Source organism: Apteryx rowi, unplaced genomic scaffold (genome assembly GCF_003343035.1).
Source record: "Apteryx rowi isolate R43461 unplaced genomic scaffold, aptRow1 scaffold_13, whole genome shotgun sequence".
In the NCBI taxonomy this organism is placed as follows: Eukaryota; Metazoa; Chordata; class Aves; order Apterygiformes; family Apterygidae; genus Apteryx; species Apteryx rowi.
The window spans coordinates 1,435,045-1,456,369 of record NW_020447530.1 but is presented as its reverse complement, the minus strand read 5'-3'; the positions used below and the strand labels follow the sequence as shown (position 1 = coordinate 1,456,369).

Here is a 21,325-nt window from a genome sequence, read left to right as displayed (position 1 = left end):
CAGCAATGACGCTTAGCAATCCTCCAAAAAGAAATAGTTGTATTTAAGCACCTATTTGTTCAAATTTTATTTAGAGAATAAAAGAGTCAGGATTATTTTTGTGAGAAAGTGCTGGAGTTATTTAAGCAGGAAAGGCACAGAAAGAGCCTCTCTGCATGAGCTCAGAAAGTCAGCTCTTAAGAACGACACTTTCCTGGAAGAAACCTCCAAGAAGCAGGAAGCCCTCACTTAGCAGGAGTAACCCAACTTCAAAAATTACATGAAAATTCTTTGTTCACATAACTGAAGTTATGGAGTTTACACTGTACTAACGTGTAATTTAAGTCATTACCTGAGACTTGGACTGACACATGTTGTTGCTTACTTCAAGGTATCTACCCACAACAGCCTAGCTGCCCCATGAACAAGGTTTAATAGCATCTTTGTGAAGAAAGTCTGATAACTGCCCCAAAAATACAGCCCACGTCAGCACGTTTGCAGTGAACCTTGTGATTTTATACACTAGGGTAGTTGGCCATGAAATCAAATCAAGCAGGCAACCAAAGCACTTCAGGAAGCATCATCTCCAAGCACTTGTCAAGGATTTGCCTTCTCTGCGGACTTGCAGATCCGTCAGTCTGTGACGCCGACACGCTGCCAGCAGACAAGAGGYCAGATGTGCTCACCGCACAGCTACCTGCCTCCTTTACTGCAACCYGTGGCTGCACTCCGCTTTTCTTCAAACAAAACAAAAATAAAAAACCCCAAACGCTAAATTCACTCGGTAAGAAAAGCAGCGAGCTTCCAGGACGTTCCCACTGGTAGTTGTTCCTCCTTGTCCAGGTTCTCAGAGAAGCAACGTGCCTCAGCTGGTCAGCTCTGAGGAGCAGAAGGAACACTTCACCGGAACAGCAGCATTTCAGCATTTAACGTCAGTACACAGTCAGCACCGTCTCTCCCATTTCTAGGGCAGTTAACACTTCACTGTCACACAGAGGTCTGCTCCCGGGGTTATTACCTAATCCCAGAAGCTGAGGCTGGGAGAAAGTTGCCGATCAGAAAAAGGACGGGGCGGGGGGGGAGAAATTCAGCATCACATCACAGAAAGTCAGGAGTTCGATCCCTAGACTGTGGTCTCCTCCTCTCAACACCTCCTTCTCCATCCCAACAGTGTATGGGAGAGGACTATTTTCCTACCGAAAGTTTTAAAAGCGCAGAGGCTTCCCTTTTCTGTCCGAGATCAGGGGACCACACCACCTCCTTCTCATTAAGTTTCAACTTGGGAATGCAGTGAAAGATGACTGCACGCAGAACCACACGCTCCACACAGACCCCAGATTCAAGCTCGGCTGCCGCTCGGATCTTCACAGCCTTCCACAGAACAGCTCTGCTCACGCACCTCTTCCTGGCAAAGACTTTCCACAGCAGTTACTAAACCGTGCAGCCATCAGCTTCCAAACTTGCAGAGACCAAGCGATCCCGGGCTTCTGCGCTCCTAACTGTAGCCAGCTGGGAATGATCTTGCAGAACAAAATGAAAGACCTGACTTTCAATCACGGTTTAAAAGAAGCAAATAAAGAAAGCGCAATACCAACAGTAAGGAAGGAGGGATGGGCGATGGGAGCAGTGGGGAGAGACGGCGCAGGGAGGACAGCTAGGGCAGAGCATCAGCTAACGCCGAGAAACATGAAGCTTTGCGGTCAGCGCGGTGCTCGGGGCCCCGGAGGCGGCGCGAAGGCCAGCGCCCGCCGCGTCCCCCCCGCCTGCCCCCGCCGAGGGGCTGCTCCCTCCCCCGGCGCGGCGGCCCCCGCGCTCGGAGCCCGGCCAGGGCGGGAGCCCTTGATAAAGCGCAGCCCCGGCTCGGCGCGGCGCTGGCCCGGCCATGGAGACGGGCGGCTGCCGCATGGGGGGCGCCGAGCCAGGCGCACCGGCCATGATCACGCTGGAGGACCTGGACGGCATGGCCGAGGAGAGCCCCGACTCGGCGCGCCACAGCCACGGCGGCAGCCCGGAGGAGGCCGAGCGCATGGAGGACGAGGAGCAGGAGCGGCTGCTCGGCTACTGGCAGAGCGTGGGCCGGGGGCACCAGGTGGACGTGCCCCGCGGTAAGAGCCCCCCCGCGGTCCCCTYGCGTCCGACCCCTGCGGGGCTCCGGGACTGGGGGGGGAGGCAGCGCGGGACTCCACCAGGCTCCCGGCATGGAAGCAGGGGAGGGACCTGGTCGTACCGGCAGCACCGACGGGGGTCACAGTTCTGGTCTAAAACCTAATGGACTGTCCCCAAATCCCGCTCCTCCGAGAGCGCCCCTCGCCGTCTCCGTCCAGGCGTTTCTGTTCAGAGACCGCTGGAGCTGCAGGGCTGAACACAGCTACAGGACCGGCTTGGCTTTTCTGACAGCAAGCCTCCCGGGCCGGTGGTGTTGAACAGTTTATTTTCAGTTTCAGGACAGACGTACTCTTTCAGATTCTTTTGCAGCAAACTCCTAACAAGCAAAGAGTAACCGCACGCTTACTTTATTCAGAAACCTTAGCTCATCTGCATTATCTCATGGTGAGAAATAGAGATTTTAGCATCGTTACTGTCCAGATAAATCGCCTTCAAAGAGGGAGGCAAGTGGGGAAGAAGGATCCTCCCTCCCCCCCCCCCTTTTCCTACCTGAGGTCTCCAAGACTTCAGCAAAAACTTAGACTGCAGTAGACACTACCAAAATGAAACAACCAGTTATTTAAATACTCTTTCTATATCCCACCACGGTGTACAACCTTATTTTCTCCCTCCTTTTCAAGCCATGCCTGAAGTCTCATCTTTCTACTGTTTTAACAAGGGAAATTCATTACTGACTACCCTTTAGGTTTTTAAAAAAGAAAAGGCCCTAAAAAACTGTACGTGAACAGAGTTCCCTGGTTTGCCAGGTTCTCATGGTGCCCTTTTTAGCAGTCTTTGAACACAGTCCACCGGAAGAAATGCAACCCCACAGCTTGAACACACAGCCCAGCAGTCTCACTGGTTTGCCTCTGCAGCAAGTGTATTAAAAGCAGGCCTCGGGTGCTGCAGAGACGAAAGGGAGGAGAAAGGGAGGAGAGCAAAGAGCCGCCCGTGCGAGGCATGTACAGCCACGGCAAAGACATGCGTGCTAGCTCGCTCCCAGGAGGAGCTTTGGGTCTGTAAGGAAACAAGGTTCCTTCCCACAAAACATCCAATACACTAATACACAGAGATTTCAAAGCCCTGTTTCACTAAGATTTAACAGGCAAGATATTATGTTTAGGAAATGTGTCAAAATAGTATTTTGCCACATTTTAGTTACTATATTATCTTTTTTAGTTACTATGTCTTTGTGGTGCTAAACAAATATCTAAAAAGAAAAAAACACCCCAAACAGTGTTTCAGATATTACCCAGGGCTCTTTTACTAGTTTCGCAGACGGTGTTAAGGGAGAGGCTGGAATGTAATCCACAATAAAAACAGCAGTATAAGTCAGGTATTGCATTTTATAGGTGGGGAAATAAAACAGTTCAGAAATCTTGTGGTGGCCTCAGAAAGTGGACCAGACACGTAGGCAATGCATCAAGACACTTGCGGTTACTCAGACCTTCAGTAAAAAGAGGAAGGAAGAGGACTCGAGCAGGTTCTCGGTAAATTGCTAGAAATAGTACGCATCTTCCTCTTCACAGTGAAGTTTATTACAAGAAGCAACTGTTAGTTTGCATTCCCAAGTATAATAAGGTCAAACAGTCTGGTTTTTTTTCTTGGACTATTTCCTGGACTCAGGTGCCAGATGACACTTAGGAGCAAACTTGAGCAGGTTAATGCCCTCTTCTAGAGTTAGGCAAAAGGAAAGAGTTTGTTCAAAATTAAAGGGAGTGGATATGTCAGGAGTGGAGTTCAGCAGATTAGTCTACATGGCCTATTTAAAGTTCATGTTAACCGTTCCTATCTGCATTTAGCAGACACCACGCAGTCAGCTAAAGCGTCACTCAGCCTCAGGAAATACACAGAGAAAGCACAGATTTCGACGTCCCGCAAAGAGGAACCCTCCATTTCGGTAGGGAGCAAGCTGGTTCTCTGCCTCCCACGCGAGCAGCTGGTGTCACTACAGCATGGTTTAAGAGAGGACAAGACCATCACTTGGCCGGCTATTTACAGCCGTATGGGCAGCTGTGCAGACAGAACACTCCTGACCTTAACAAGAGATTGTATTTTCTGTAGTCTAACGATACAATCTGCAAAATAAGAATGATGCCATCCTTCTCATCAATAGTTCTCAGCTCCCACAAGCTTTGCCACCTCTTTTATACTGTGGTGACAACATATCTTTCCAAAAGATTTGCATTTTAGCTTTGTTACCACCTTTTTGTGAACAACAGGAACATCATAAGCCTTCTAAAAAAACGCAAGATTTCTTGAGATTTTGACACCAGCTTATCAATTATCTTCTGACCTGTCAATTTATCACTGTTAAGAGCAGCTTAACCCTATAGATTGACTCACTGGACCATGCCAAACTTCTCAACAAAAGGGCAAAGGAAAATTAAAGACGCAGAAAGATATAATCTAACTTTTTTGCATGAAAAATCCATTTCATTTTATCTACTACCAGTAGAAGCAGAAGACATGCTATAGCAGTTAAATTTCTCAATTCTAATTTCAATACTAGACTAACAAACAAGCTCAGAGAAAAGTTGCCACCCATCAAAATCATCCACTTGCTAAAGTTGTCTAAGGTACTTGGTGTACAACACTCTGAGACCAGGTGTCCTGGCTCCAGGTCACGCTTTGGATCTTGAATGGCACACGGTTTTCCATCAGCTCAAACGTACTTCCCATGCAGAGGCTGCCACGCAAGCAGCAGCACAGCTGCGCGGCACAGAGGCTGCCGGAAAGCCTTAGCACCCGGCTGCCGAAGGACCTGTGCAGGGAAGGACCACAAAAGCACCATCACTGCGTCATCCCAGTGGGGTAGTCTCACAGTTAAGCCTTGCCCGAGTCAAGCACCAGGACTGCTTGCAAGACTGTGCTTGTAAACACCTCCCAGAGCTGCTTCCCGATTCTTCTCTCCAAGACGCACGGTACACTGTCCAGGGGGTCTTTCCCCTATGAAGATTTGGTTCCTAGTATTATAAAGGCTGTCTCCTCTCCTCTAGGATGATAAAGTTTTGCGGGCTTTTACGTTAAGGTGCACCGGGCAACTACATCCCACTTAAATGAAATTCACGGCAGGTCTGATCAACCTCTGATCAACCTGATCACGGCAGGTCAAGGCAAGCACAGTGGCAAACACACCTAACCCCGTCATATCGCAACTACAGAACTGTAGGAGAACAGAAGTACGAGACCATGCGCTAGCTCCTTTCCTCCATTTGCGCTTGTCTGGGAAGGGTGGTGACTGGTACAGGCTAGGGATGATTGCTAGTGGCTCTGCGTCTGGAAACAGAGAATAGGGTCACTACTAAATTCCTGACAAAATGTGAGAATCATTCAAAAAGTCAAAGGACATTTTAGTTTCATCTCCGTATTGGTAAGCAGGCATGCAGGTACTTAAGAGTTCTTCAACCAAAGTTAAGCAATAACATTTAGTCTCCTTCACTAAATGATCCCCTGCTAGCAGCGTCAGAGCTCAGATTTAAGACCATACTCAATGTCCTTCCTGTGCAAACAGAAGAAAGGGGCAAACATAAGCAGCAAGCAAAACACAAGGTATCCCGATTAGTCAAATAAAACTGGTACTTTTCATGTAATCCTTCCTAGGGCTTTAAGGTAATTATGACTAATTTGAGAACATTGAACCACTTTATTTTTTCAGCCAGGTGTAATGGAATCTGACAAACAGAAAACAAATTATGAAACTTGCTTTGCTCTGCTCCTGTGTTTGTAATTTATTTTTCAATTACGCTACAATCTTAATATTCACTATTATACAAGTCAAAAATTTAAAATCTTCTGCCTCATCCAAATTGAAATAAAACCTTTCACCTAATGCACTTTGTATCTAATCAGACAGAGCACATATAGATAAAACTATCTTGCAACAAAAAGAAGCAGTATTAACACACACAAATCTGTGTTCTAATTTCTTTGTTAAACCACATGTTTTCCTAAGATGCAGTTTTTCAACGATGCTTACAGTGAGGAATTTTAAGCTTGCTTATCTTATACCTTTAGCTTAATTGGACTCTTTCTCTTCCCTCATCTATGGTTTCAGCACTTTTCTTTAAAAAAAAGAAGTATAAACATCTCTCTTCAATAAATAGGTATTATATACAAAATTAAGTAATACTGAAACATGTGAAAATGTAGGTTGGAAGGAGCCTCTGGAGGTCTCTAGTTTAACCTCTTGTTAAAAGCAGAGCTAGTTTCCAAGTTAAGCTGCTAACTTTCAGGTTTCAGCTTGCTCAGGGCTTCATCCAGTTGAGTTTTAAATGATTCCAGGGACGGAAGGTTCCACAACATCTCTGGGCCCCTGTCCCAGTGTTTGACTACCTTCGCTGTGGGTTTTTTCCCCAAATACCTACTCAGAATTTCCTATGCAGCAACTCATGTCTGCTGCCTCTCATCCTATCATTATCTATCTCCAAGAAGAGTCTTAGTCTTCTCTGTAACTCTCTGTTATGTAGTGGAGACTCCAGCTAGATCCCACCCCCGCCTTTGCCTTCTCTTCTCCAGGCTGAAGGCATCTGGCTGCAATCTTGCTAACACAGCCCAGCAGGCAGTTAGCCTTCATCGCCGCAATCGCACACTGCTGACTCCCGCTCAAGTCGTCCACCAGGACCCCCAGGTCCTTTTCTCTGAAGCCTCCCTCTAAAATTACAAACAGAAGTCCATGATCTTTTCTACTTCTTGATAAAATCATTTGTTTGCCTGTTCTCTTTAAATCCTCCCCTCCTTTGAGGTCTTATTAGAAAGGCTTGCATGAAGAAATCATCATTATATAAATCCATTAAGGTTCAGCGCTCCACTTTACCTACGCTGAAGCTGGACCACCACGGCATCGCAGCTGGAATGCACTTGCTGTGAGTTCAACTATAACGCTCCCAGCGATCGGTGCTAGCAATGGTTCACAGAGAAAAGCAAAGTCGTAACCGGGTGTCAATAACAAGAGCTAGCCAGGACACGAATCCAAGCCGCGGCTGTAGCCCGTCACAGCCTTGCCTGCGCGGCACCAGCTGCTTAGGCGCTGCCGTCGCTGAGCAGCAGCACTGCCTTCGCACCCGGCCACCGTTCTGATTAACAAGGAGCACGGAAATTTGCACCATTTCAAGCTCAAAAGTAAAATCCTGGGTGCAAAACATCCATTAGAGATGACAAATAGTTTCCACAGTAATGTTTGCTAGAATGTGTGAACAAGAAGAACCAGCTCAATATACTTGGTGCAAATGCACATTAATGCAGCAAGGAAAGAGTTGCTAGAACTGACAATATCATCTGCACAGAACCAGAAGACTGCCAGGGCATCTCTAGGTTAATGTTTAACGTCATCAAAAGCCTTTAAGAGATGCTTGTACAGTTGGAAAACACGAGGAAAGCAAGAGTAAAATCTGCTCTATTTAGCAGTACACACACAACAGAAATCCATTGGCTATTCCTATTAATATTGAAAACCACACTAAATTTGTTCTAAACACAAAATTCCCCAAAATTTAACTGAGAAAAAGTAAAATGGAACACAATTCATTCTTATTTCTGTAGCCTCACTTCTGAAATTGAGACTGTACGATTTCATTGCAGACATGGCAGAGCCAATTCAGCAGCTGACTAGAAATAACAACCCCCAGGAGAGACAGACCATCCCGTTCACTCTGATCCAGCGCAAAGAAAAGGTAACGTCTTCCTTCCCAACTGAGACTTTAACAGTATTTTCAGGATTCGTACCTAGCGCTCAAAACTATTTTCCTTCATAAAATTATTTTAATCCATTTGTGATTTTTAGTGTTACAACTGGATAGGTAGCTGGGCATTTCGTTTTTAACACATTGCCATTTTTTATTGTGTCGATTTTTCTTTTTATAACTAGAAAGCTGCAGGAAAGTCAGAAGACGGTCAGGAACTACAGTATTTGTGATCATTTTAGAATTAATTTAACAAATTAAACTCACATTTTGACATTTAACATAAAATGCTCATTTTGATCGCTAAAATCAATGCGGTTGCTTCGTTACAAGGTCACGTTAACATTCAGTAAAGAGGAATCAAAAGAGATCAATATCTTAATTTAAAACCGAACTTGTCCTTCTGCATCATGGACCATTATCAAAGTAATTTACAAAGCCATCTCATCCTCTAATAAAAACCTGAGACTGATGTCCAGCAAACTGTTTACAGCTCAGAAAATGTGCAACCAAGTGTCCAACCTTAAATAAATGACAAACCAAGAAAACCTTTACTAACCAGGTATGAAGATTTCCTGTCACATTAAGCGGATCCACATAATTCAAATTTATCAATATTACTGTTTCAGTTGAGTGTATTTTATCTAAACAGCTGGGGACTCCTAACTCAATTTTGTTGTAAGTAGATGTCCAATAATGAGGTCAAAGATAGGAACTGCTTGGAAGCATTTTCTCAGTAATATTGTAATAAGTGCAGATTCAAAAAAAAAGAAGGTTTTTCAGTGTTGATTTCAACTAAATATTTAATACTGCAAGTGCAAAAGCTGACAGCTCCTTATTTTTCAAGGAAAACCACCTGTATTAGTCTCTGCTGAAAAACCAGTTTTGACCACGGTCGGCAGCATATCCTTTCTTGATTTATACGAGGAGGATTAAAACTTGCACGTTCATTTCAAGATTGTTTCACTGACAATTGAAAAGAGAAAGATGCAGTTATTCTCATATTCAAATAAGATGCATCCACACAAATTTTGCATTGTTTTTGTATACCTACATATCATATGCCAACTTGGACCTTGAAATGAAGTGCTTGTAAAACTCATTATACTGGGAACTAAAGAGTAAACAGAATGCACTCAAGTTATAGCTGACACTGAGACTTAATCATTCCTCTTGCTTGCTGCTCGCTACATTCAGACAAGCTGATTTCTGTGTGTTATAAGCAAAGCATTGAAATACTGTGTGAAGTGTTTTGGTTTTTTTAATGATTATCTTAAAATATAAAATTATTGTCTTACTCTGTTTGCAGCTTGGAGATCTGCTTTATGAAAAACGTCAGTATGGAAAAGCCAAGTGGGCTTGTATAAAAATGAAAGGGAAACAGTACGAACAGAGCATATGTCTGGGATTCATGAAGCTTATGAAGTACATTTGTGAGCAGAATTCCTCAGGTAATTGGCTACCACAATTCTACGTTCTACATTAAAATGTGAGAGTATTTATGCACCCGCCTCTCCTAATTACAGGGATATTTTTATTAACCTTTTCCAAATATACCACCCTCTCTATATTAACATTTTCCTGCAATATAGCCTTTCCACTAGAATTTAAAAGGAAGTGTGTCTCTTCCTGCATACATGTTAGAAGAGAATGGCCAAAGGCAAGTGATCACTGAACTGATTCCCAAAGGCATCCGACCACAGCAACTGCTTGGGAACTGAAACTGGCTATTTGTGTAAACTCCCGGCAATAAACAACATTTTTGCTATAGAAGTTCAGTAATTCAATTTTTACAACAGTATTTAAAAAGCCTGTTCTAAGAACTTGTTCAGAGTTTAATGCCAGAAGAGCCCATAACGTCTTGCCTCCCTGATTTTAGCTCATAATACATGTCTGAATGGACACCAAAAACCTGTGTGGTTGACATTTTCCAGAAAAATAATCCAGTTTTAACTCAAATACTTTAAAAAGATGGCAAATCCACAATGTTCTTGGTTGCGCCTGCATCAAAAATATGTAGCTAGTTTCCAATCTAAATTCATCTGGTTTCAACTCAGAGCCATCAGTTCTTGTTTCTGCCATTCTCCAGCGGATTAAAAAGTACTGCAATACCCAGCGTTTTGTTCTGTAAAGGTACTGACGTGTTATTCTCAAGTGAACCTTAATGTTTTTTTCCAACAAGCTAGAAATATCTCAATTTTTTTTCCCTCATTGGGTATTTTCCCCACTCTCCCCATTCTGTTAACATTTTTAACATGGCTTAAAAAACATTTTGGCCCAGAGCAGTGCACAGAAGTTTTGTTTCCAAGCTGCGCACAGAAGCAAAGTTCTCACTTCAGATCACTACTATTTGCACAGTCACGATCGTAAGCTTTTACTGCAGCACTGCCCATGTACAGCAGCGTTCGCTAACAGCAGCTCCTCGAGGAAGGCACAACACGGCCCCCTTGTCCAGCTAAGGCCTACATTTTGTTCTCAAATATTTAAAAAGCGAGATAACTGCAGTTCGTAAACACAGCCTTCTTAGAGGAGGAAAGACTCAAGCAGTTATCAAGTCAAACTCTGCCCTGCATGTAGAAGAGCTCACCAAATACTGCATTTTAGACAGATGTGCACCCATCGATTTACACATACGCACATGTAGCTTATATATGAATATATATATATTCATATAAGAATACACACACATGCACATTACGAGACACAGTAGAATGCTACTTCCAACCTGGAATACACAAAGACATTTTCTAAACCATCCTACTGAATTCCATCTAGCAATGGAAATCTTGTCCGCTCTGCGGCGTTCACTTTATATTGCTCAGTATGAGATGAGAAGCCGAGCACAGTACGCAGGCCTCCTTCGGYATCTCCTAAAAGTCCCGTCTGTCTCCTCAGGACTGTACTTGGGGATAACGATCCCCATCGTGACTATAGTACACACAAACGAATCTCAGTCGGAGATGACCCAGTCGGTGACAGTAGCGTACTACCTGCCCGACGTGCTGCAGGACCAGCCACCTCATCCTTTCGACTCCGACATAATCATTGAAGAGTGGCCTTCTACTATCATTTACAGTAGGTAAGAAACATTTCAATTTTGTTCTAGTAGCAACTATAAAAAAATGTAGTTTTCAGTTTGGACATGTTACATATTTTAAATTAAATTCTAAAAGCTAACAGTAACACTTGATTTTCGGTAACCGTTAAAAGCTGCTTGCTTTATGAAACTGGGATATTCGGGAAATAACAGTTACCAGTTTACTTGGGAAAATAACGTTTCTGTAAATGTGAGATCTAACAGCATCTCAAAACACAGACTATTCCATGGAGCTGTGAACAGATTGCCTGACATACCACTGAAAATGCTGGGTTAATAAGAAAATGTTATCTCTGAGATAAATCACAGTGAGGTGGTATCATTTGTGAATTATGACTAAATAACTTAAGAGGAGGAGGAATTTCTAGGCTCTGGAAAAACTGTGGATTTTAAACAGAGCGTGATATGAAGTTGATTGTTACAGGAGTTTCAGAGGAATCACCAACGAAGACTCCATAATGAGGGAAATAAACCTGCTGGCGGAAATTCTGGAGAGTCCCGAGCTATGTTTGCAGGATACATTCATCATTGCAGGATATACAAATCCAGCGGCCGCTAACCGACTTAATGAAATATGGTTCCTTCAAAGACCATAGTCTCCCACTTCTGCTGCCTCTCAATTACAAGATTCGGTTTTGACTTCATGGCAGAATATTGCAGGTGAATCATGTGAGACTAGGGTACAAACACTCAAAAAATTTAGAAAAGTGGCTTTTAGCCATTTAGCAAGACAATCAATACAACTTAATAAGCATACAGAAGTAACACCTGAGATGTACACAATTTCCTACGTCAAATTTTGYGTTTCTTAAATAATTGCTACGGAGATTTTTAACACCTTTAAGATTAGGTCACTTTTTTTTTTTTTTTTTTTAAACAAGATAAGGGAGATGGACACCTCTCCCCCCACCACTTATTAGCATCCCTAAACTGCTTGTGGCTTGGGACTGTCCTATGGGAGATCCTGGAGCCTATGCCCTGGGGCAGGTAGAGCTGCACTCATTGCAAAAAGGATACTGTAGGGGCTTTACATGGGGGACGCTAAAGCCACCTCACATGTAGAATATCCTTTGGAAAAAGAACTTTCAGGTCTTCATTTTTGAAGAAAATTGCCAGATTTAGGCCACTGGGATTGAACCAAGGACCAAAACTAAGCCAATGCTGACTAGTTTTGATATTGCCACCCATGGAGCAGAGATTCTTAATGCTTACCTCAAAAAGCATTTAACCAAAGTTCTTTTTTAACCGTGAGAAGAGACCAAGAAGTCCAAACAGTCCTAATGCTCACTAAACTTTTGATAGCCAAAGTTAAGGTATACCTAAATCACACACTCATAGCAATCTCATGACTGCATGTGGCGTCCACAGATAGAAAGTACCGTGCTCAGCCGTTCAGCTTGCTGAATCCTACGGTCTTATAACACAACTTCGCTGAATGTTAACACGCTGCACCTGAAGTAATCTGTTAACTGCTTTTTATGCTCAACCTTTCTAGCAGTACTACATAATTAAAGTTATAAATAGGACACAAATATTTCCTAAAATCACAGAAAGATTTAGGTTAGACGTGACCTCTAGCAGTCATTGGGCCCAACCCTCTGCTGAAAAAAGGCCAACTTGGATGGTGTTTGACCACTCTCACTGTGAGAATTATTTTCCTAATATCTAATTTTCTGTGCTGCAACTTGTTTCCTTTACCCTTCATCCATATGACATATGGTAATTCTTCAAGTTAGAAAACTGCTAGTGCAGCATGCTGTTATTCAAAGAAAAGCTTGTATAATTCTAAATGCATCAGAAAGCTTGAAAGTACCATTCAAATTCGACTACATATTACAATTAAAGAGCACCTAATGCACTTTAGAACCAGATTAGCAAATAATTTTGTTCTTAGAAATCCCCTCTTAACCTATCCCCTTAAAGATCTGATAGTAGAGTTTAATCAAATTACTTAATATAATTAAATTAGTTTATATAAAGTATATAAAGTTGCAAGAATTATATCACCAGCACTATTTATCAGTTACAAGATTTAGGCTCTAGAGCTTGTGTTCTTCGGTTAAAACAATACATGACAACCAGAGCCCGTGTCTGCTAGTGCAGTCCTATTAATTGGCAAACAAAATGGATTTACGTAGTACTTCTGAAAAAAATACAGCTCTCAAGAACTTTAAGCCTCCTAGCTCCACAAGGCTTTCTACTGCACAAAACCGGCCTTATTCTTCAAACTAAAACCGCTTACTGTGAAGCTCAGTGAGAAAAACACAGGCTGGAAGCTGGCTGATCACACCTGAGCATGGCCAAGGTGCCCTCTAGGGGCTGCTGTCCACAAAGATGACTTCAGTAAAACAGCAAGCAGGAGGGGGGGAAAAGAGGAGAAAAACCTTATTAAAAGCCGCAATTAAACTGATAGCGTTTGTGGAAAAAATAAGTAATCCTCACTTCCTTCCTCTGAATCTGATTTCTCCAGCTCTTCARACAGCCTGCACTGGTTCAACACAAACATTTGCATTGCCACAAATTAACTGGATTTTAAAACTGATCTCACTTGGGGGGGAAGGGGAGAGCAATCTCAGAAGACTGTGGTTTGTTTTTTGTTTTCTTCCCCCGAAAGCTCTCTGATGTGGTTTGCCAGGAGGCAACACAAGTGCTTGTGTCAGTTGTGGCTGCAACTAGGAGCCACTCTTTTGATGATGTGACAGTGCAGATGCACGTCAAGGTATCTCTTACTTAACAGGACGAGATGGTGAAGGTGTCTGTCTTGTGTCTTTTATTGCTCTCAATTTGTTAAAGACATAGGATCACAGCCAGAAAAAATACTGCGACTTCCTTTTCAATATGTTCAATAGCTTCCTGTCCGATTACCCTGAAGTTCCTGACCACCCACAGTAGCTATTTTAGCTTTGCTTTTTGTTTTTAACATCTCTTCATTTTGGTAGAAATGCCAGCCAGTATTAAAGTAAAAGCTAATAAGTTAATGGAAAATAATAAAAGCTTTCAATTGAGTTAAATGGGGGTTCCAGGGATGCATTAAGTAACAGGCTTTGTTTTGGTCCAAAAAACATTCTTTTTATATAAAGGCAAATAAAAAAATACATTTTGACCTGAGACAAAGTTCTATGGCAAATTAAGGAAGTTTTTGACAGKTATAGAAATAATATGGATGCTTTGGTACAAGAAATGTCTAATAGCTCTAGGAAACAATTAAATCCTCTCACCAGAAAGCATCAATTTGTATATATTTTACATAAAAAACTATTGAAAAAGAAGTGTTTGCTATATAGTACATCTCTTTCCATAGGCAACCTTTACCTGAGTATTTCTGTGACTCAGCTGCTTGTGGTATAGAAACACTCTTGTTACTCAAATATAAAAATGAGCTGTTTATCTGAATGTGCTGATATCCTAACCACAGCGAAGTGCTCAGTGTTGTTTTACGTAAAACTGAATTCCGAGATAGTATTTATTTTGACTTATGTTAGACTGCTTATGCTGCTGAGAAATCTTAAGTTTGAAGATACACTTTATGGCTATGGAACACTACCAGCTTCTGTAAACGGCCCGCAAAGAAGGGCACCAGGAACTGCATTTTTTTTTTTTTTCTCATCGAGTCAGAGTGTACTTAACAGCTACACCAATGAATGCCACGGAAACGTTACTATTATTCAAAAAGAACACTTTAGAAAGCTTGAAAACTTTGTCAGATCTGCTTACCTATCTCCTGTTATTGGACTAGGTATTTTATTATCCACCTTTTGTTCTACTTTATAAGCCACTAGTCAAAGGATTTTCATTTTTAATTTGAAGTATTTGATTTGCACTGTTAAAAGGAGATAAAACATAATTCACACATATTTTGAAAGTTAAATGAAGTAGCCTTAGCAAATAAATGTTGTCCTGCATACTGTGTATTTTTCAAACATGCAATAGTGCCTAAAAAGTTTATTCCAGTTATTGTGATACTCAGGGCCTTGCTTATTGTATGTATACAAATATAAACATAACTATAATTTTTCCAGCGTTGTTGAGTTGTGCTGTTTTACACTGGCCTCCATTTTCACTGAAATGTTGTTCTGTTCACTGTTACTGTTTGTTAAAATTAAAGCTAATGATTTTATTGTGCGGAGTGTACACCTGGATCTTATTTTTCTAACAATGACGTACTTTTAACATTTACTTTAGAATTCAGTGTTTGGCAATCTCTTTATTGCCATCTTTCCTCTGAATGGAAACAACGTAAGTCACAAGGTACTATTCTGAATTCACAAAACCCACTTTAGCCCCAAATTTGAAATGGTCACCGTAAAACCCGAAAGACTCAACTAACTTTCAAAAAAAGCCTTTTTTTTTTCCTTTGAAATGAGCATGCATATGGGGAGCTGGGCATCTGCATGCTGCAGGCAGCAAGTCTGCTGGCAAACTCGCACTCCTCCTCCCTGCAGGAGCGATCCGCCACCCCGCTTGTGCGAGCATTCAGCACCGTCTCGCGCAGTTCCTGCTGGCGGCACAGAACGAGTCAAGAGCGGTTCCAGACCCAAACTGCACAGAAGCAGGATTTAACGCGGTGATGCACGTATCCGAGCTCAGAAGGCACCTCGCGATGGTGCCTTTGGGGAGGGAAGGATCACAGCCTGCACTCCTTGCCGCCTGGGGCTGCCCCCAGCGTACTCTCACATCAAAGCACTCAGCAGCCAAAACACACGAGCACGTTAAACGCTATAAAAGACAACTTTAAGGGCATGGCCGAGGCCCATCGCCGTTCTGCAGAAAACGGCACGGCTACAGAAACACCTCTGTGAAAACGGAGGTACAGAAGCCACTTTTGAAAGTGCCAAAATCTTTAAGATTAGGGCACGCTTTGCCCATGCAGTCTGAAAGCAGAATGCTGGAAAAGACTGGGAACYGCCCCTTCGCTCTCTGTACGCTATTAATGTGCGCAAAGGGAAGTCTTATGTTCTAATTAAAGTAGCAATTCAAATGCAAATGTCAGATCAAAGAAAGGAAATTGCAACCACCGAAGCCACAGTGGCAGCCATTGAAGTTAATAAAGGCTTGTCTATACTCCACAGTTACACGAGATCAGTCAAACCTACATGCTTATTCCAGCTTTAATCTAAAAGCAAAAAACCTCAGACTACCTCCCCGAAATCAATACGAGCACTGATGCCTCTGCAGGGATGCAAAACTAGTTTTTAAAGACTTTTCTAGCAGATCGGTGGAACTTTCTTATTTAAATAAGCTCCAAGGTTGCCTGTTTGAAAACAGCTGATCTAAAAAAGCTAACTCTAAACATAGAAAATGAAGGCGCAGATTTGCTTTCCCATGGTCTTCACACTGATTATAAGCAAAATCATTAAACTTTTTAACCTAAAAAACATACTTTAAAGGCAATAGCCCCATACTAAACTTATTCCTAATTTTTTAGGGTTCTTACCAAAAAAACCCAACTCTTCATTTTGAACTTTTCAGAGTGATGGCTTACAGAATACTACGCRCCTGCTAATACCTGACTGAGAAGACACAGACCATTAGCCATCAACTGGCTAACAGTTCTGCTACCTGCTAATCTGTCCTATATTTGAACAGCAGCTACTGGTAAAAAATACTCACAAGAAAAAAAAAAGGGAACTATGTACACTTACAGAGGAGTTAAAGCTCTAACGATTATTCTTAACAAGAAGAAAAAAACAGTTTAATCTATATACGATTTATGTAAGGTCGACAATAACCTGGATAACACAAACACAGCAACTCCCAACCTCTTAATACTGCTGAATTCTAGCCAAATTAAAAGAGGCCCTCAATTTAGGTCTCAAAAAACATTTTTACAAGGAGTCCTGAAAGAAGATAAGAAAATTAATTTGATAGTAAATTTCCCATCAGAGCTTTAAGTTATTGCAAGGTAATACATATCACCAGCACAAAGTGAAACAGTAGCTGCTGTAGCTGAAACCATGTTTTTTTTCTTTGACTTACATTCAAAGGCGACGTGAATTGCACAGGAAAGCGTTAACTTTGTAAGTTGCTACTAGACTAGATAGAGATGTTAAAATAGGAAGGGAAATTATTTCTTTAGTGATGCTATCCATTAAACAATAAAGAAACCCAACAACTCACCCGGATGTAAGCGTTCTGAATTTCTACTAATTCTTCACCAAGTGGAACAACAATTTTTTCCACACGTCGCTCATGAGAATAAGGCTGAATTTCTGGAGAATCTTCAGAACACAGCTCTATCTTCGCAATGAGTAAGTTGGAAATAACTTGCTGCACCGCCTGTTTGAGAAGTCACAAGAAAAGATCCCATTTGCTTGTTATCACCCCAGTGATGCAAGTCAATAACACACGAAAGTAACTATTTCCGTATTTTAATAGGCCTTGAATATAATACTAAGGAAAAGGTACTTACTGTCTATACAGATGGATGAAAAATGAAGGACTCTCCAATTAAGGGCCTTAAGTAGTACGTAAGTAACCTATATGATCAATTTGTGAATGGAAAAACCATGCAATTGCCTTAGCGTCTGAGTGACAGAACTCCTCAGGCTTGAGCGTGCCGTGAAATCTCCCATGAGACGTTACAGGGAGCTAGGTGGCAGCTGTCCTAATACCGTAACAGCTGAGAGCTCTCGTAGCTACAGGACACGTCAAGCTGGTACTTAGCAGCCTAAATACACACTGCCTGCACTATGACAGAGCTACAGCCACTGCCACACGCCATCCCAGAAGAGGAACATGCAGTTTAGGTCTTGCTGATTAAGACCAAGAAAAGCTATTAAAACTCTTTAAAGTTCTCTGTTTAGCTCCTCTTTAATATTAAACTTTTTGAGCAGTAAACAATTCACATAACACTTTTTTTTTGTCAAGCACTAACACCTTGAAAAGCTCCATATAAAAGTCAAGCTACATAGCTTTTCCTTAGAGTGAATTTGGATGTCCATCTACCTTAGACTGAAAACTTCAGCCATATATACATTTATCCAACAAACTGTACTCAATAAGAAAGCCATTTTGCATTGAGAATATACTCTTCTTGGTTCAAGTAGGTGTGCATTCTCAACCAGCAAAAGATACGCTAGCCATTTCACTACATAATCTTATTCCCTTTAAGAAAGGACAGGAAAAAGGTAATAAAGGTCTATAGCAACAAAAAGACATACAACTCAACAACTAATGGACCGTAAAGTGGTTCAGTTTTTATTTGGAACTCTGATAGACTTCAATATCCTCCATGCTTTTCATATTGGTATTAAACCCAGCTTCTGTTAAACCCATCACTCCAACCATGAAAGCAGGTTCGACCCACCTTTGTATCGCTGCCCGGTGTGGCACTGAGGGCCAAGATCCGAAACTGATTTGTGTATTTGCTTAGCTCCTTCACAACCTAAGAAGAGGATCAAGTTTCATGTTAATATCCTACAGGAGATTATTTGCAGGTACAAACTATATTGATGAAAACATCAACTAAGTGGTAAAGACTCAACAAAATATTCTAAGAAGAGTACATCTAAATTCAAATGGGAACCAGAAATTCCTCAGCTGATAATATTTTTATATCCAAGAACATTTCATCTTGATTATGTTAGCCCAATTCCACTCAACAGAGCAAATTTGATAAGTTATATTAAATGATTTTTCATTAGATTTAACCAAAAGATTAACAGCACGTTAACCCAAATAAGCTGCCAAAAAACAAATTCAAAGAACTGCTCTAAAAAAAGTAATTGCAGATGATTAGTTCCATCTAATCTGAATCCAGATTAGATGAAAGCTGCTGTGAAAAATCAGCATTCACCCAAGTCTCACTTAAAATTTTTCAGTAGCAATTAGGAAAACATCTGAATATTCCTTAGAGCTCCCAAGTTCTCATCCTACAACCCTCCACAAGACCAAAAATGTGTCAGTCATGTTAGTTGCTGAGCATTCGAGCAATAGCCAGACTGCCTCTACTTCATCTTCCTGCATAGCTCAACTCTGCCGGTACTATCAGGGAACAAGCCCTGTTCCTTCTGACCACCTGCCTTGCACTGCTCTGAGAGGAAAAAAACCAAAACAATTACAAATAATAACAAATATAATAGCCACAGAAAATAATGAATGAAGACTAAAGATAGAGGAATTCGATTTATGCTTATAGTAAAAAGCAAGAAGAAAACCTGCTACTTTAACAATTACAGGGACTGACCAGAGGTGATAAAAGATTTTTTTCCTCTATAACTAAGATGACTCAAATGTCAATGAATACAAATCTTGGCTCTATGTCACAGTGTGATTAGCGTAATAGCAAAAAAATTAAGAAATGTTTTATACAGTATTTTGAAATAAAGTAACCAATAAGCTTAAATTCTTTGAAAATGAAGTTGCTATATGTTCTGAAAAATGAGAGGATAGAAGAAAAAACTGTGACACTGGTGAGCCAACACATACTGTTCTAATTTAGCAAGCCATCAGCTTTTTTCCAGCATTTCAAGTTAGACAAGCACTAAATAACACCTACTTTCATCTAAAGACCTGGTAAGCAAGCATCTATAACTCCACATACATTCAATCAATTTCTTTAATATATAAAACAGTAACTTTCTCTTGAGTCACATATTGTTAGGAGATTAAGCCAAGATACTGTAAACACTATTTCCTAATCAAGACAAAGCTTTGTTTTAAAGGGAAATTTTGAATTCATTTCACTTAAGATACCCACATTTTTTTCTGAAAAATACCTCCCTCCATTTAGGATTTATTCAAACATCACATAACTATACCAGTGTACACCTGCAAATATGAACACATCTGAAATAAACAGCATATTTGTTTTTATTTTCATAGCCTCTGTTCAAAAGGTATTTTGAAACAAAAATTACAATTTTATTCAGACGTTAATAAAATTCCCATCTCATCTAATCTAGTTTTAATATAGTTTGTACTTAAAATCAAGGTGCTGATCACACAGAGCACTGTTTGATCTCTGCTCATTTTCCAAACAAAGCCAAGGAATGCAAGAACAATATCCCTACAGCAATGATGCCAGCAACACTTTCAAGAGAACCTGAGCTTTTTTTTTTTTTTTGTAATCGCATGCCACGGGTGGCGTTTGTCCCTCCAGTCTCACCTGACAGTAGGCATGGTTTCCAAGAGCTTTGTGGGCTTCATCGATAACCAAACACTTGACCTCCACGGCAGGACAAGTTCCACGAGAAAGATCGTTCACCATTACTTGCGGCGTAAGGAAAAAGACTCTCTTGGCAGCCCATAGCTCCCTCCGACTGAGGACCTGGGTTCCCCCTGAAAATAAAACACGCAAAATTACCAATGTGTTCAACTAAGGACAGAGCATGCAAAGAGCCACAAACCGAGAAGGCCCCACAGGGCTGGCTGACCAACATCAGCTTTGGGAAACGAGCGCATTTTAACAGCGTGAAGATGCTATTCCCAATTGGGGGGAGGAGGGGGGATGAATGCAACGAATGGGAAGATTTTCCGCAATAAAACAGTAAATCCAGAACCACGGGAAACAGAGCTAGCAAGAAGATCAGGATGCCGTCCCGCCGAGCCCTCGGCGCTGCACCTGGCCTACGTCACCTCCGAGAGGGGCCTGCATTTAAGAGGAGGTTACAGACGCAGCTCTTAAGGCTGTTACTCCGGTCAGTAATAAACTGCAGTCCATGGGGTCTGCAAAGACTTAAAATAAATAAATAAATAAATAAATAACAACAATAAAGAGCCCGTTATGCCTAAGTTTGGCATGGAGGAAAGGCGCCGGGCCCTATAATGATAATAATAATAACAATAACGAGCCCATCAGGCCCAAGCGTGGTGTGGGGGAAAGGCACCGGGCCCTATAATAATAATAATAATAAWAARGAGCCYGTCATGCCCAAGCATGGCACAGGGGAAAGGCACCAGGACCAATAATAATAATAATAATAATAATAATAATGAGCCCATCATGCTCAAGTGTGGCACGGGGGAAAGGCGCCCGGCTCCATAATAATAATAATAATAATAATGAAGAAGAGCCCGTCAAGCCCAAGCGTGGCGCGGGGGAAGGCGCCGGGCCGTACCCGTCATCTCGGCCATGTGGCGGCCCGGGATGCCCATGAGGCGGGCGCAGGCCTCCATCTGCTGCGCCACCAGGGGCTTGGTGGGCGCCAGGAAGAGCACCTTGCCCGAGGGGAACCAGCGGTAGAAGTTGTACATCACCACGGCGGCCACGAAGGTCTTGCCCAGCCCCGTGGGCAGGCACACGAGCGTGTTGGCCAGCAGCGCCGCGCCGGCCATGCGCAGCTGGTAGCCGCGCACCGGCCAGTTGGTGGGGTAGATCCAGAGCGCCCCGGCCGCCGCGCAGAAACCCCCCGCCGCCGCCTCCGCCGCCTCCGGCCCCGGCACGGCCCCCGCCGCCTCCTCCGCCGCCGCCGCCTCCGCCGCC

General features: G+C 42.2%; 2 protein-coding genes and 1 long non-coding RNA gene across 3 annotated transcripts in view; 1 reads left to right on the top strand and 2 right to left on the bottom strand.

The window, feature by feature from the left end:
- Positions 1–21,259, bottom strand: part of FANCM (FA complementation group M) — a 77,015-nt gene extending 55,756 nt beyond the window's left edge. Inside the window, exons 1-4 of the mRNA XM_026056133.1 lie at positions 20,961–21,259; positions 20,009–20,181; positions 18,209–18,286; positions 17,020–17,178 (exon numbers count right to left, since the gene is read on the bottom strand). Coding sequence (XP_025911918.1) covers positions 17,020–17,178; positions 18,209–18,286; positions 20,009–20,181; positions 20,961–21,177 — 627 coding nt within the window. The 5' untranslated portion in view covers positions 21,178–21,259. The remainder of the gene's footprint in view (positions 1–17,019; positions 17,179–18,208; positions 18,287–20,008; positions 20,182–20,960) is intronic.
- LOC112961207 (heme-binding protein 2-like) lies at positions 1,805–11,577 on the top strand. The gene is made up of 5 exons (XM_026056135.1): positions 1,805–2,084; positions 7,705–7,796; positions 9,115–9,256; positions 10,701–10,884; positions 11,327–11,577. The coding sequence occupies exons 1-5, from the start codon at positions 1,862–1,864 to the stop codon at positions 11,496–11,498; spliced, it is 813 nt and encodes a 270-aa protein (XP_025911920.1). The 5' UTR covers positions 1,805–1,861; the 3' UTR covers positions 11,499–11,577.
- On the bottom strand, positions 8,591–13,240 carry LOC112961208. The gene is made up of 2 exons (XR_003251958.1): positions 13,145–13,240; positions 8,591–8,771 (listed from the first exon to the last, which is right to left on the bottom strand). It is a non-coding gene; the product is annotated as an uncharacterized LOC112961208 (long non-coding RNA).
- Positions 21,260–21,325: the final 66 nt, after the last annotated feature.